At 42.8% G+C, this 15,865-nt stretch overlaps 1 protein-coding gene across 4 annotated transcripts in view; it reads right to left on the reverse strand.

Moving 5' to 3' along the window:
• The window catches only part of RIGI (RNA sensor RIG-I), a 56,843-nt gene that overhangs the window by 31,321 nt on the left and 9,657 nt on the right, over window positions 1-15,865 (reverse strand). Inside the window, exons 1-2 of one of the 4 annotated variants that reach the window (XM_073345580.2) lie at window positions 4,760-5,173; window positions 1,716-1,850 (exon numbers count right to left, since the gene is read on the reverse strand). In XM_073345580.2, the coding sequence (XP_073201681.1) occupies window positions 1,716-1,850; window positions 4,760-4,865 (241 nt within the window). In that variant the 5' untranslated portion in view covers window positions 4,866-5,173. Of the gene's footprint in view, window positions 1-1,715; window positions 1,851-4,759; window positions 5,178-15,865 lie in introns of those variants that run through there. The other 3 variants (XM_073345584.2, XM_078852947.1, XM_073345581.2) reach the window with 3 other exon arrangements.

The raw sequence follows: 15,865 nt of genomic DNA on the forward strand, positions 1-15,865 counted from the left end.
TCTTATGGAGTCTCCCCAGGCCTCAAATCACTTTCACTGTCAATCTCTGAACCCGTTCTATTTCTGAAGATATCAGACAAGATCTAAACACATTGTTATATATACAGACATACTGATTTATACAGTGGCAGTGTAGATTTAATGGTATTTTTTAATCCCAGATGGGCTGTGGAATAGTCTTCCAGGGGAAAGGGTAGAAGCCTCATTGCTTGAAACTGCTTAAGTCGGAATATTTACATATACAGAGTAGGCAACAATCCTGCTTTAGGAAAACCTAATGGGGCCTTTTCAATCTTTAACTTCTATGGAAGTCCTCCAGCAAAAATCGAAAGTGCAATGTGGGGCTCTCTGTATAGATCATACAGAAGTTGCAGAGAGCATACATATTTTTGGCAGTTCACTTAGTTGCCTGTGCAAACAATTAAATTACCTTCATGCCAGCTTAACAATTACATTTTAGGTGGAATTACTGATCTCCAAAAATCAAACAGGACGGTTGCATGCAAGCTAACTTAAAGTACATTGTATATTTATGAGTTAATCAAGAGTTGCATCATATTAAGATCAGAGGAGCTCTCCTCTCTCAGGTCAGAGGGTTTTAAATGCTACCTTATAGTAAACCTCTGGTCCTTCCCCCTACACACGACAGCTGGTGTTTATATCAGAGCATTTAGAGACCATTTGAAAATAAGTTCTTCAAGGCAGGGATCTGTTCCTTATTTGGCACAAACTCATCCATTATATAGCATTGTATACACCTCAGTGCTATGGAAATGAAATACAATGCTGATAAATTAAAAGAAGAGTGTTACATTTAAACTGTCATTTTAGATTTTGCAAACAATATTACTCTTTATAGGTAAATCCATCAAAGGGAGAAGGGAAACGTCTATGTATTTATTTTGTGCCTGACCATTTGAATGTGATCTTTACTCTGAAAAAAGACTAATAATGTTGGGGTTCCCCATTTATTATGTCTCATGGATCAAATTTCCTCAATTCACAAGTTAAAAGATTTTTTCCTACTGACAATATTTGCAAACAGTCTGGGATATGAAAATCATGTATTCTTTCTAGAGCTATTCTCCTAAGTCTTATAAAAAAAACCACACCCCACCGCCACAAGCTTCTACCAACCAAAACAAGATGCCACTAAAAGCAGATTGCCCAGATCCTCGTAATATAAACTTCCTGCTTTGATCAGCACAGAAAACAATAATGACTTAAGTTGTCCTAATTAGGCTTTTGAGGAACTGATGCAGTTCATACCTCTCAGAGTTACTGTCTCAGGCTGTCTGCAGATGTCACTGCATCAGTTAGTTACATGGTTCACATTTTGCAGGTTTTCTTTGCAACCCTAAGGGCTAGAGATCTAATATTTGGGTTTTCGTTGGCTGGCTTTTTTGAGTTAAAAAAAGCGAAGATTCTGGGACACAGAATGGTACAGGTGTCTGCACATGCCCATGTCCTATCTCACCAAGCTGCCATGAGCCAGCCCCAATTTAACCTCCGCTCTCAACCTCCAAGCTGACCCATCGAGCTACAAGATGGATTGGTGGAGAAGCTTGTACTGCTACGACTTGATCTATGGAATTAAAAAGGCGTTCACTTTCCAGGGTGGTCAGTCCAGCACCTTTCACAAGCAATAAATTCACACACACGACATGAAAAAGCAGGGGAAATGAAAACTGTCAGCTTCACCAACGAAAACAAACCTGCTGCATTCAGTGTATCTAGAAATCCCCGAAACCATCCTTCTGATTCGAGCTGCAGTAGAGAGTCAACGAAGAGTGCCGCAGCAGCAGTCAACCCCTCCTTCTGTTCTACAGTCTGAATTCTCTCTTTGGCATCTAGCGTGAAATCAGATATGAATAAGTCAAAATTGTAGATCTGGTGTGTGGACAGCAGTGGGGACTGCACCTGGTGCAGAATGCTGCAGGTGCTCAAATATTTCCTGGGTATATTTACACAATGGGTATCTGCTTTATACCGCACTTCCAGAGGCGAGGAGAGGAAGCATATACACTTTATGAATGGGAAACAATCTCTGGAGATGCACAAATTAAACCCAAATTCACACTGCAAGTTCTTGGTTGAAATTGAGAAAGCTGCCAAGGGGGATTTGGTCACACAAGTCTCACTGAAATTAATGCAAGCCCTGGGGAATCCAAGCCTGTGAGGCACTGTGTTACCCCTGCTAGGGTGACCAGACAGCAAATGTGAAAAATCGGGACAGGAGGTGGGGGGCCTAAATAGGAGCCTATATAAGGAAAAGGCCCCAAAATCCAGACTGTCCCTATAAAATCGGGACATCTGGTCAGCCTACTCCCTGCCTCCAGCAAGAGGGAGTCTGTCTTGGGGTAGCTGGGTGTCAGCTCCCTGGTACCACCAGCCTTTCAGCCACCCAAGCCCTGTCCTCTAGGCTATGCCAACCAACTTCAGTTTGTAGGTTAATAGATGTACCCTAATCCCTGAGGCCCTTTGAATCATTTCCATGTGATATCCAGCCCGATGCTGGCTAGTCCCTGATATCCCAGATCCTCTGCCCTCAAATATACACAGTACCCCAATTTACCAGTTTTATCTTAAACTGTGGCTCCTGCAAACCACACAGCACTTGTGAGCACTTATAATAAAACAAAATAAGTTGAAGAAACAGTAAAGATTTCACGGATATCTGATAGACCTGAGAGTGATGGCAACAAATGATTATGATAGAAAACGAAAGTAATAAAATGCGAACTTGAGTCTAACAAAGATAGTCTCCCCCCCCGCCCTCAACCCTCCAAATTTCCGTCTTTTGCAAAACTGGCTGGTTTCTTAAAAACCAGGAACCAAATGTTAAGGACAGCACCCCTGCGCTCCAAAGGTTCCGCCCCCCTCAGTGAATGGATGCAGAGTGCTTCTCCCTCCTGTGTTATCAGTATAACAACATCTTTATGTTTCTTTTCACAGACAGTGAACCCATCTTGTTGTAAAGTTCCCTTTTTACCTTTAACTGGTTTCAGTTGTTTGCATTTGCCTCTGATAGTTTCCATTCAAAGTCTTCGGACTTGTCTAGACTTCAAATGCAGAAGGTACACCGCTGTAGCCCTTCAGCATAGGCACTTCTATGCCAATGCGATGGGGTTCTCCCATCAACGAAGGTAATCCACTTCCCTGAAAGGCCATAGCTAAATCGACGGAAGAATTGTTCCATTGACCTAAAGTTGTCTACACAGAGATTTCGGTTGACTTAACTACGCTGCTCAGGGGTGTGAACTTTTCACACTCCTCAGTGACGTAGTTATGTCAACCTAATTTTTTAGTGTAGACCAGGCCTTAGTATTGCACAAGGCTAAATTGAGCCTTGCATTGCCTCACTAGCTAAACAGTGCAGGGTGACACTTCCCCTCTTGCCTGAACGGGCCACCACTGACACACATTATCCCCTGGTGACTAATTTCTACTTCATGTCCATAAAGCATACATTCAATAGAAATATTCCTTAAATACAACCCATATATACACAAAGACCATGTATTTTGCAAATTAAGAGCTTTCTGTAGATATCTTACTTGTTACTCTTTATAGATAAATACACGTGTTTGGTGTAATGAGTTTGTCAGGTCTGAGGTAAGAGTTGTTTGCAAAGAACAGGGGACCCGTTGCCAAGGAGTCGGTCACTGAGCGGTGTGGCTAAATCTGCTAACTGGCTTTGAAAATCACACGCCTTGCATTTCATATGATTTGTAAGGCACCTACCATATTCTGGGGCATTAGACGAATACTTTTCTATTAATCCCAAAGCTGTGTTTTGAGAGGAGTACCACCACATTAACCCATTTGCCGTTGTCATCTGCCAAAGTCTACGTGCACCAGCAAAAACCGGCAGCATTCCTTAATACATGGGTGTTCCATCATCACCATCATCACCTATTTGCATTGCGGAAGCACATTGGAGCACCAGTAATGGACTCATTGTGCTAGGTGCTATAGAGAAAACATAGTTCCTACCCAAAAGCGGGAACTGACACTTCAAACTCGTACATCAGGCAGCAATGAATGTTCATTTCCCCAGATACACAGTGCCAGGTATAGACAGAGCAACCAAGCACCGAAATAGAAAGACTCAGCCCAGAGTACAGTATGTCATATACAAAGCTCAAAAATTTCAGAACGGAAACTTCCTCTTCCTTGCAGTCCCCTCACTATATGCATTAAGCTACCATCAATTTAACAAGGGAAACTGTATTCTCCCATCTCCTGCTTCCTTTCTCCCATTTGAATTCTAGATCTATGGGCAATACAGCACAGAAAGAATTAAAGACCTGACCCTGCATCCATTCAGGTCAATGGCAAAGCTCCTAATGACTTCAGTAGTGGGTGCTAAGTGAGGAAAACTAAAGCTATATCGTAATTCAAGCATTTTAGGAGCAGTGTAGAGAGTTGCAGGGTACAGCGGAGGTTAATCATCTTTACAGATTAAAGGGACAAACCATCAACTCTCGCTGTACTTGGCCGAAAACATTTTGAAAAACCAATACTCAATAGAAATATCTTCATTAGACAGGATGTAATTAAAGAGGAGACAGAATGGGCAAACAGAAGTGGTGAGAGGGGAGAAGAGAACAGAAAACCCCACTAAGTGGCAAAACTGTCACCCACCACTTGCTCTCCAGCAGAGAAGCATTCATGAGAGAAGCAGGGATGGCGAGCCAGGGATGTCCTGGCTAAAGCATGCCCAGAGCCCCCACCCACAGCAAGCCCAGCATCTCACCATCAGAGAGCCATTCCTTCATGTTGCCCAGCACATAGGCAGGATTCAGTATCTTCTCAATGTACTGCCGATAGCACCGCAGGCCTGCTTTCTGCTCCGCAGTCATCTGTGCTCCAGTTTATTGAGCCAGTTGAACTCCTGTAGAACTAGTTCCCAGCTTTCCTTTTCATCCTTTGCCCTGGCTTCACGCTTGCCAAGGAGAGAAAAACCCTTCGGCACAACGCGCCCTGTAGCTGCAGCAGGTGGATGGTGGTGGCCCCTGCTCTGGGCTGCAGGCTGAAATCAGGGAAGGCAAGTTCCCCCTGACCTTTCCATGAGGAGGGGGACAGCCTCGGCGGCGCAAGCTCACCACTGACGGAGACTTACTGAAAGTCAGCTGACTCAGAGGGAAGAGGAAAAACGTCCAAGCCACCGGAGGAGGAGGAGAAAAGAAACTAAGCAGAGCAGCAGAAAGGAAACTGAAACTTAGACCAAAAGCACAGGCAGAGGGAAGGAGCTAGATGCAGCCAATCAGGCTGCCAGGATAACCATCAATGAAGGACAGCAGTAGATGCAGCAAGCCACAGCATGGCAGCTAACAAGACTGCTTTCCACAAGTGCCTGCCCTTCAAAAGGGGGCACACACACCCTGCCACACGTGTGTGACAAGAATAGCCAGCGCTGTTATAACTAAGCTGAACAAGTTTTGGGAGGGATATTAAACCTCATGCTTTGGGATTTAAACCCATCTCAAACTATAAGAGATTAGGATCGGAACTAATGGGGGGGGCAGATTATTCCACATCTGCCTACTGCAAAGTGTGCATCTAAAGCATCTGTTAGTGAGAGGATACTGAACTAGCGGGACTTCAGGTCCGGTCTAGTATGACACTTCCTGTGTTTCTAAATCCATTAAAGACACAACAAATCCTTCAAATTCAGCAAGACCACAAGCTCCTTTAAGCACCTGCATGTTCCTCCCACCAAATGGAAACTGTCTATTAACATATTCAAAGGGCAGAATAATCAACCCAGCAAGAAAACTCAAAACCAAAGCAGGTCATCCCACCCATCCCCTTCCTCCAAAGACTCACATGGATGTTTAAATCAGGAGTTTATACAGACCAGCACATAATGTGCCTTATCTGATTTTACTGTCTTGTGGTAATGGTGCCTTTGGGTAACTCTGACCATTGTAACACACAGTACTTGGTAGACTGGTGGATTTTTCCCCCAGGGAACCTTATAGAGAAGACATAATATTTTACAGCACAGTTTATGTAGAATAAAAAAATAAAATAAACAAACTAAACACACACACCACACACAACCAAATTTGGGCTAGGCCATTACCTTAGTAAATTCAAATCTTAGCAGCACATTTATTTATATGAGTTACCAGCAATACTTATCCCATCCAAAAAAGAAGTTTCAAGTAGGTAGTCTTTGATTTCATTTTGTATGAAATTTCTTCCAGAGGACTTATGGCATATGAAAGTAAAGATTTCAAAAGCAAGTGCAATCTGGAGCGATTCCCCCTCCCCCCCCCCCCCACACCCCACCCCTTTAACCCTGTGTCCAATATGGACAAAGTAAATCACTTCATGTTAATTTGCTGCTGAAAGAATCCCTACCTCAGATAGGGGTCTGGCAGCACATGTGCTCACTCACACAGTATAAAAGTGGTCAAGGGCAGTCAGTCATTTACTGTTCGCCAAAGGTGCTATCATCAGGGAGACTGCTTTTGAAGGAAGTAGAAGCTGGATGTAGACAAGGGCTAAGATACAGTGCCACAAGGTGTCAGAAAAGAGAGTGGACAACTACAAAAATGTAGGTTTCAAAGTAGCAGCTATGTTAGTCTGTATCCATAAAAAGAAAAAAGAGTTCGTGTGACACCTTAGAGACTAACAAATTTATTTGAGCATAAGCTTTCGTGAGCTACAGCTCACTTCATCGGATGCATGCAGTAGAAAAATACAGTGGGGAGATTTACATACCCAGAGAACATGAAACAATGGGTGTTACCATACACACTGTAACAAGAGTGATCGGGTAAGGTGAGCTATTACCAGCAGGAGAAAAAAACCTTTTGTAGTGATCAAACTGCTGGAAATGGCCCACCTTGATTATCACTACAAAAGGTTTTTCCTGTGTCCCCCCCCCCAACCCCCCACTCTCCTGCTGGTAATAGCTCAACTTACCTGATCACTCTTGTTACAGGGTGTATGATAACACCCATTGTTTCATGTTCTCTGTGTATATAAATCTCCCCACTGTATTTTCCACTGCATGCATCCGATGAAGTGAGCTGTAGCTCATAAAAGCTTATGTTCAAATCAACGTGTTAGTCTCTAAGGTGCCATAAGTACTCCTTTTCTTTTTACAAAAGTGTAGTTGTTTCAGACATGCTGCAGTTTTAAGTAATGTAAGAAAAAGCATCGTAACAGGGCTTACTCACCACTGTGCACTTCCTCATGGCCAGGCATGGCATCACAATATCCTTGTGGGGCAGCAGCCCTTGTCACTAGTCACTCTGGGGCTGTGGTGGTTTCTTTCAGATAACTCATCCCTCCAGCCAGGGCACAGTCTTCAGCCCATTCCTTCTAGGGTCAGCTATCCAAACTAAAGTTCAAAACTACCTTAACAGAAATGAAAAGCACCCACCCTCTCCACAGCTCTTCTTCAGTGGAGTCACATTCAGCCTGCAGCCCCCTCCCTGGGCTCAGCTACCCTTACACACCACTTCCTTGGGGCTGGTAAGGGAATCCAGTCCCAACCTCAATTCTGGGTTACAGCCCAGGGCCCTGTACTGCACAGCTATGTCAAATCCTCTACCCATAGTGCAGTTTTCCCTACGCCATTTCCTTCCTCACCTCTTTACTTCCCTTATAGGTCTCTCAATCTGTCCCCAGGTCATTTCGGGTGCCTCCCTGCTCACTCAAGACCCTGCAAGCACCTTCTGACTCCCTACATTTTCTTGCCTCCAGCCCTTCCTCAGCTGGGCCCACTCAGCAGTTAAACCTGGAATCACCTAATTTCTCTCAGGTGGGGCCCATTCTGTAATCAGGGCTGGCTTAGTCAGGGGCTCTCTATTATCATCTCAGAGCTCTGGATGATCACTGAGTGCTAATCTCTCTCTCTCTCCATATATACATGACTTTTATTGTCAGACTCTTGCTCTCTTATACCAATCACTGAGACTGACTTCTTCTCATGATATTATCTGGATTCTTCTCATGATATTGAGCCAGCCAACGGTGCCAGGCTGCATTCCATGAGCTGAGGATCTGGCCCATTGTTCTCATGTTGGGCCAGATTCAGTGTTTTTTGACAGGTGGGATATGAATTTGCTCCATAGTTAAGAATCGAAAACAGATCCAAAAATCAGGTGTGCTTCTTCCAGATCCAGTTATGAGGTCACAGAAAAGGAAAGATTATGGTATGCAACTATCCTTAGCAAGAAAATTAGGCAAGAAATACAGAACACATGGGGCAAATGGTGCCACCTCTCACCAAAGCTCAAAAATCTGTCTTTGGGTGGAGTATTTTGCCCCTTAGCCTGCTAGGTTGGTATGGAATAGCTGCACTGGTGCTCTAGTGGTAGAGACAAATGGGGTTCCCGTACACCTCATACATTGGTTGTCACCTACTGCAGCACAGACCTGTCTAGTGGCTACACCCGCAGTCCTCCATTCTGTTGCAAAGAAAGGCACAACAGAGCCCAAGGGGCATAGAGACATCCCAGCATACACCCTGCTCTCAGCACAGTCCAGCTATTCTGCTTGTATTCTGGTTTGGTATATAAACAGAGGGGAGGGCAGCACGTGTGACTTAATACAGTGACAGATTAGTTTCTAAAATGTTTGGGAGGTTTTCTACTCTAGCAGGTGCCAGTTTTCATTCTTTTACACAGCAAAACTGAGCAAAATTGAAGGACGTGTCCTCTGATTTTATGAGGTCTTGCCCAAGAAAAGCAAGTGTGTCTTAGACCACTTCACCTGTTTTACATTGTAGAGAGAGTCTCCCTTTGTACAGCTTCTAGCTGGTCTAGAGTTTCTTATATACTGAGATGCAGGACTGAAGGAGATGGGCCTGGGTCATACTTCTGGAACCCCAACACATTTTCAGTGTGTATATTTCCCTTACATCATGTGCCTGAACTGTTTTAGCATTTTCTTCAGTTTTACATCAGGTGGTGTGGTAAACCCAGGACAAACAGCTACAAAAGGGGGGTGTAGCACTTAAAAACAGAAGCCCAGTAGGTCCTGTTAACTGGAGGTTCGTAAAGCAAGATTAAAAAAAAACAAAACAGAAACAAAAAAAAACACCTCATTGCTGAAGAGTTGAGGCTGTGGAAGGAAGGTGGAGAGGCAGCTCCCCCTAGCAATTGGATTGTGTGCATGCATCCACACACAAAACACTGCTTTGCATTTCCACAGCATTAGAGCAGTGGTTCTCAAACTTCGTTGTAGCGGAACCCCCTTCTCTGACAACAAAAATTGCTACATGACCCTGGGCGGGGACGGGGGCAGAGCCCCGCCTCCCAAGGCAGGTAGTGGGGCTGGACTCTGAGCCCCACCGCCACAGGCTGAAGCCCACAGACTTTGGCTTCAATGCAGGCCAGCAGGGCTCAGGCTTCGACCTCAGCCCCAGGCCCCGGTGAGTCTAACATCAGCCCCAGCGACCCAATTAAAATGGGGTCACAACCCGCACTTTGAGGTCCTGACCCACAGTTTGAGTACCGCTGCATTAGAGAATCTGAGCATATTTTCCTAATTTTGTATTTAATCAGGCAGCCCTGAAGCTAGGAACCTGCAAAGGTGGGAATTGGACCCAAGAGTCCCAACTTTCAGTCCTTCATTCCAATACCATCCTTCTTCCAGAAGCACGTGGTCAGGCCTTGGCTGTAGTATGCTAGAAAAGCCTTTTGGAGGCTAGAGTGCACACAAGGATGCACAAGCACCATCAAGCACTTGGCAGGTTGCCCACACAACTTTAATTCTGCTCTCCCCACCCTATGTCCTAATAAGGCAGGGGTTCTTTGGAAAAGATAATGTGGTCATGTAATTAAAGACTATCATAATGCACATGCACAAGGGGAATGAGTTAAAGTTCCTAATACAGTATAACCTCAGAGTTACAAACTAACCAGTCAACCACACACCTCATTTGGAACCAGAAGTACACAATGAAGCAGCAACAGAGCAAATCATAGAATATGAGGGTTAGAAGGGACCTCAGGAGGTCATCTAGTCCAACCCCTTTCTCAAAGCAGGACCAATCCCCAATTTTTGCCCCAGATCCCTAAATGGCCCCCTCAAGGATTGAACTCACAACCCTGGATTTAGTGGGCCAATGCTCAAACCACTGAGCTATCCCTCCCCCAAAACAGTACAGTACTTTGTTAAACTACTAAAAAATAAAGGGAAAGCAGCATTTTTCTTCTCCATAGTAAAGTTTCAAAGCTGTATTAAGTCAATGTTCAGTTGTAGACTTTCAAAAGAAAAACCATAAAGTTTTGTTCAGAGTTATGAACAACCTCCGTTCCTGAGGTGTTCGTAACTCTGAGGTTCTACTGTAGTCAAAGCAGTACAAAAACTGTGTGTAGACAAGCCTTAAATAAATTATTTGAAGTGCTGTATCCCCTTCCAGTTACGTTACAGACCACTATGACCCAAACCACAAGTATATACTGTTTCCTTAAAGCTAGTAGGAAGCCAGGCAGGAGTGGGTTGGTAGAGGTTCTGAGAAGCCTTAAGGTGAAGGAGAGACAGAGAAGCTTTAGGGATAACACTGCTTTCCTTACTCTACTAAAGCTCATGGTTCAACATGAGAAGAAAGTGACACCATCTACAGTTCTTCAGAATTGTCACTTAACTGCACAATCCACCCGCATTATAAAAGGCAAGTGACATTGTCTAACTTATACCTGGGATAGGACAATTACAAACACTCTGATTTTTATTTATGACAAAATATTAAAGTCCGATTTGTTCTTACTCATCGGATGCTACTGAATAGATGGGGAATTCAAGTTGCACTGAAAATGAATTTTGCAATAATGAAGGAAAACATTTCTAAAAATTAAAAAACAAACAGAGTACAGTACAATACATACCAGAGAGAAACCAATACAAGATAAAATGATTTGTTCTCCCATAGCATCTCCAGCTCTGGTTGGTGCTGACATACTCCTCAGAAGAGTTACACCAGATACTGTAGTAAGGAGAAGTACTGTGGGAAATAACTGTAAATCTCTGATGAAGACCAATGACAAAGTAATAACCATTATATTCAATTAGTCTCTTGGTGTCCTCGGTTAATTTACATTCAGCATGGGAATCACAAGCAATGAATGTAGTACATTGGTATTTTCTTAATACTACAGAACTCTGAAATATGTAGTTTACAGCTTAATCTCAGATACTGGCAAGTACTTTTAAAGTACAAACTTTAAGCTTGAGGTGGGGAACCATGGTTTTATTCATCCAAATTTGAAGAGCATGTTTTCATGATTTAAAATATTGTCTTTATTTTAAGGTGTGTGTGAAACATTGTGCTGCTGTGTCGGAAGCCTGCTACTGCACCATTGTACTTGTGCATGAGAAAGGGAAACTTACCAGTCTGGTTTCTTTTATCCAGTCATATGGATCTACCCACCAAACTGTGACAGACTGACAACTCTGGAGACTGCCATCCTCTGTTTATCCACAGACAGTGGCTTCCACACAGCACACCATCACCATGCCTCACACCTACTATGGAAGGGCCATCTGTAAAGGTGGGGAGGGGTATGCAGGGTAGTACTGCAAGCTCAGGTCTCAATTTCACTTGAAAAATGTTGTGTTTGCATGTGTGTATAAACACACACACACTTATCTTTCAGACAGCTTGTTCCTGTAATGTAATTACATGCTATGTTTCTTTCCTCACTCAATCCCCCACCTCCCCAATGCTCTCACTCATTGGTGCACTAACAGACTACCACCAGGTCTGCAAGGGACATAGAATATCAGGGTTGGAAAGGACCTCAGGAGGTCATCTAGTCCATGTAAGGTCTTCATCTCCTCCCCCGGGCCTTGAGGAGGGCCACCACGAGTCAGTCTCCCACTCCCTTCTGCAGGCCTTGAGTCTGAGGGAGATGTGAACTCTCTCACTCCATCTTCCTCTTTGGAACAGAAAAAGCAAACTAAATGCAGATCGAAACTACCACTGTGAACCTACAGACTGCTCCTGTTGCTCCATTAAGGGATCTGCTAACCAGGCAAATGGCCCGTGACCCAGCCCAGGCCTGGCAACAGGATACTTCAGTCTTTATGGCCCATTCTGTCCTTGGTCTTTGTTGAACGTGCAGCAAGGCTTCTATTTGGGGCCAATTGTGCTGGTCCTGACATGGACAAATATTCATGGAACAAAACAGACCAGCAAGCTAATTATATATAGGCTCACAGCAGCCAACAGTCTTTCATAAACCTATAACTACTATGAATTATTTGTACCAATGTGCCAGGTGATATACAAACACAAAAAGAGAGACGGCCCCAGAGCCAAAGACTACAGACCTAGCCAAAAATTTGAACCATCAACCTACAAGTGAAAGTCTCTTTCCAGTCCCATCACCAAACTAAGCAAGCCAGTCATTCCTCATCTGCCAGTTTACATGATCTTAGATCAAACTATGATGAAACATATATATATATATATATATACACATACACACACACACACAATTATTTACGATATTGGGACCTAAGTTTTCACATGCAACCAACAATTTTGGGTGCTGAAATCTTCAGGTGCTCATCTGCAGACTGATTATCAGAAAGGGATGAGTTCTCTGAAGATGAGGCACCAAAGGAGGGCACCAAAATGTAGACCAAGATTATTACCTTGACTGTGTTCTGCTGAACTCCTTTGTGTTTGATATCACTTAAGTTCCACAGACAGGATGGGATGACATTCCCTACTTGAACTAGTGGCTCCAAACTATGCAGCTTGTGAGTTGTCATGTCTGCAGACATGGGAGTGAGCATGAGAAGGGGTCTACAGATACCTTTGAATTTGGTATGCATCTCCTTAGGGAGAAAGTAAATACTATGCCAGAATTGAACCCCGAGTAATACCCACTCTTGCCAAATGAGCTGTGGGGTTTCTAGAGGTCAGGACTTCAGTTTGAGGATGTCTCATGTGAGATGCAGTCTCTCCAGCAGCACACGGTCTCTAATCACAATGATGGTGCACTGGTTCAGTACTGATTCACAGGGCAGAGTGCCACCTAAAGAATCACCAGTACTACTTATACAATGACACTTTGCCTAAACACTCTGCTATTGGAAACTATTAAGGAGATTGAAGGCATACTGAAGATACAAATGCTGAAGTTCAGTAAGGGGTAGTCTGTCTTTTTGGGGGAATATGACCTACACCAAAGGTAGTATTGAGCTGCAAAGAGTCAATCTGCAAAAAATTAAACATTCTATAAATTACACCCTAGGTTGAATTTTCAAGGGGCCACTGAAAATGCACCGAGACTTGTCACCTTTAACTTTCTAGTTCTCAAGCACTGGCAAAATGGTGGAATATCTGAAACCTAAACAGGCAACTGAAATATTTAAATCCAATCAACTGTTCCCACTGAGCTTTTCTTTGAAAAACCATTAAAATGTTTCTACTACTGTTTTCCCATTTTCCTTACAGACATGCCCTACCTGAATTTTGGAGCTTATCTGAAAGTAGTCTTTTAAATACCATGTGTTAAAAGAAAAGCGGTCTTATCCTTGTTTTTATTCATCTTGAAGCATGGCTTTTGTGACATCCCATAGAGCATCCATAATTTGTTCCTGATCATTCAGAATGACTAGCTTGTCTCTCTCACCAACAGAAGTTGGTCCAGTAAGAGATATTACCTCACACACTTTGTGTCTCTGTTTACATAATTACCAAGGTAAGCCACAAGATCACTTGTGTAATAATACCACCGGGTAACCCAAGAAATGCATTTCTAAGAGGGTGTGCATTTCCAGAGCTGTAAATACAAGATTTCAGTCTTAACGCAAAAAAAAAAAAAAAAAATCTGAATTATGTTCATTTAGAAAGTTCACAAGCAAAGATATTTTCAATTCATTTGCCCTTCTCAGCCAAATGATATTAAAGAAATCAATAGGGTTCACATGTTACAGTTTATGCACTCGATTAGTTTTCCATACATGGATAGCAGTCCATACGATCTCTCAATAAAACTGAAAACTTAATGATAGCATTGACAGGGTTTAAATAGCTTCCTCTTAGAAAATAAGCATTCCCCTTACATCTCAGCACTTGTGCACCAGATGACAGTTACTCTGTGACAGAGATAATCCCACTGATGTTTCAGTCTGCTTCTGAGTCCGACCCTCTACTGAAATGCCATTGCTGCAGACATCTTATTCCTTCCCCTGCTTCCTTCTTGCCCTCTTCATTAGCCTTCTTCTCCTACTGCATCCAACTCCAGCCCTTCATCCTCACCTACATCTCTGTACTTATTTCTTGCACCCCGTCCCTTACTCTCCTACTCTTGGCTGAGTTTACTGCCCTTACCCTTGGAACTGTTTAGCTCTTGCTCTCTATCATACACTCCTTTGGCTCATCCTGTCAGTGCTTCTTCCAGGAAACTTCACCATTTAAAAAAAATAAATAAATAACCCGACTTCTCAAAATCCTCCCTTACTACTGCTGTGTCTTGCTTTTTACTGTCCTAAGCTCCACTGTCTGAGGAATGCATCTTACTCACTATTAAAGCCCTATGTAACTTACAGCAGTAAATAAATCTACCATTTAATTTCATCAGATTTATAAAACACATATAGGCACTCCCCTCCTAAGCTCTGGGCACTTTCTCCATAAGTTAAAATACACACCTGTCACTGAATGATTAATGAGATCACCAGAACCACTGTCAGTGCAAAATGCAGTAGTTCACCTGCTTAATACAGCTGGTGAAGGTCAGCAGCACTCAATTTCTTAGCATGTACAATGCACCTAGGAGCCATGATGAGGTCAAATTATTAGCTAAAAACCTTCATTGCTACCATCACAAGCAGTTAAAACCATTTTTAATCAGAGGTATTTACAAAGCAGAGTGAATTATTCTATCACTTTAGATCTAAAAGTCATTAAGACTACTGTCACTTTAAAAAAAAATGCTGCCAAAGGGTAATCAGGATCTGAATTTATAGTGAGACTGCATTATAGTTTGACTTTTTTTTTTTTTTTGTAAGTGTTAATCACATTTACATCTGAAATGTTTGTACCTCGTTGCAGGCAGCACCTAAATTACTATAACTAAAAGAAAACGCTGTTTACTTTGTGTATTTGCTGGCACTCTATGTACTGTCAGTCAATCCCTCACATTTATGTGCGTGTTTCACAAAGCAACAAAGGAGAAATACAATAATCAGTAAAAACAGGCTAAAAATTTTTAAAAAAAACCCTCACGAATGGAGCAATTTCACTGCAATGAAATTGGCTCATTTTTCACAAAACACAAAAAAATAAAGTCTGACCTATGGGAATTTACAGAGAACTTTCATACACAGATTGTTTCAGACACTGAAAGGTAATTTCTGGATAACAGAATTTAGAAACTCATCAGCTGGGAGAGAGATAAATTTACAAGTCTACTTCCCTTACTGTTTTTTTCCAGGCTACAGCTTAGTGTAGCAGTTCTTTTTCTTTTGTGAGGACAGAATAATGGACTTTTAAAAAACAATTGTTCTTCCACAGACACAGTGACAGCTACTGGGCTTTAGACTTTCAACATTTATCAGTGAAAAAGGAAAAGATCCCTCCTATTTGAAATACATATATATTTCTAAGTCTGGGATTCTCAAACACGGTCACGAGATTATTACAAGGGAGTTGCAAGCTGTCAGCCCCCGTGCATGGCGGGGCTCCAGGCTCTCAGTCCCAGTCGGTAGGGCTCTGGGTATGTGCCAGACACCGACAGCCAGTGCAAGCACTCCTGGTGAGGACGCACATCACTGACAGAAGGAGCTAGTGTGGTCATACGAAACTGATTTAGTTACTGCAGTGGCTGCACGTCAACATAACTTAAGTCAACTTTGTTTTATAGTATAGACATGCCCTCAG

This window comes from Lepidochelys kempii, chromosome 5 (genome assembly GCF_965140285.1).
Source record: "Lepidochelys kempii isolate rLepKem1 chromosome 5, rLepKem1.hap1, whole genome shotgun sequence".
NCBI classification, from domain to species: Eukaryota; Metazoa; Chordata; order Testudines; family Cheloniidae; genus Lepidochelys; species Lepidochelys kempii.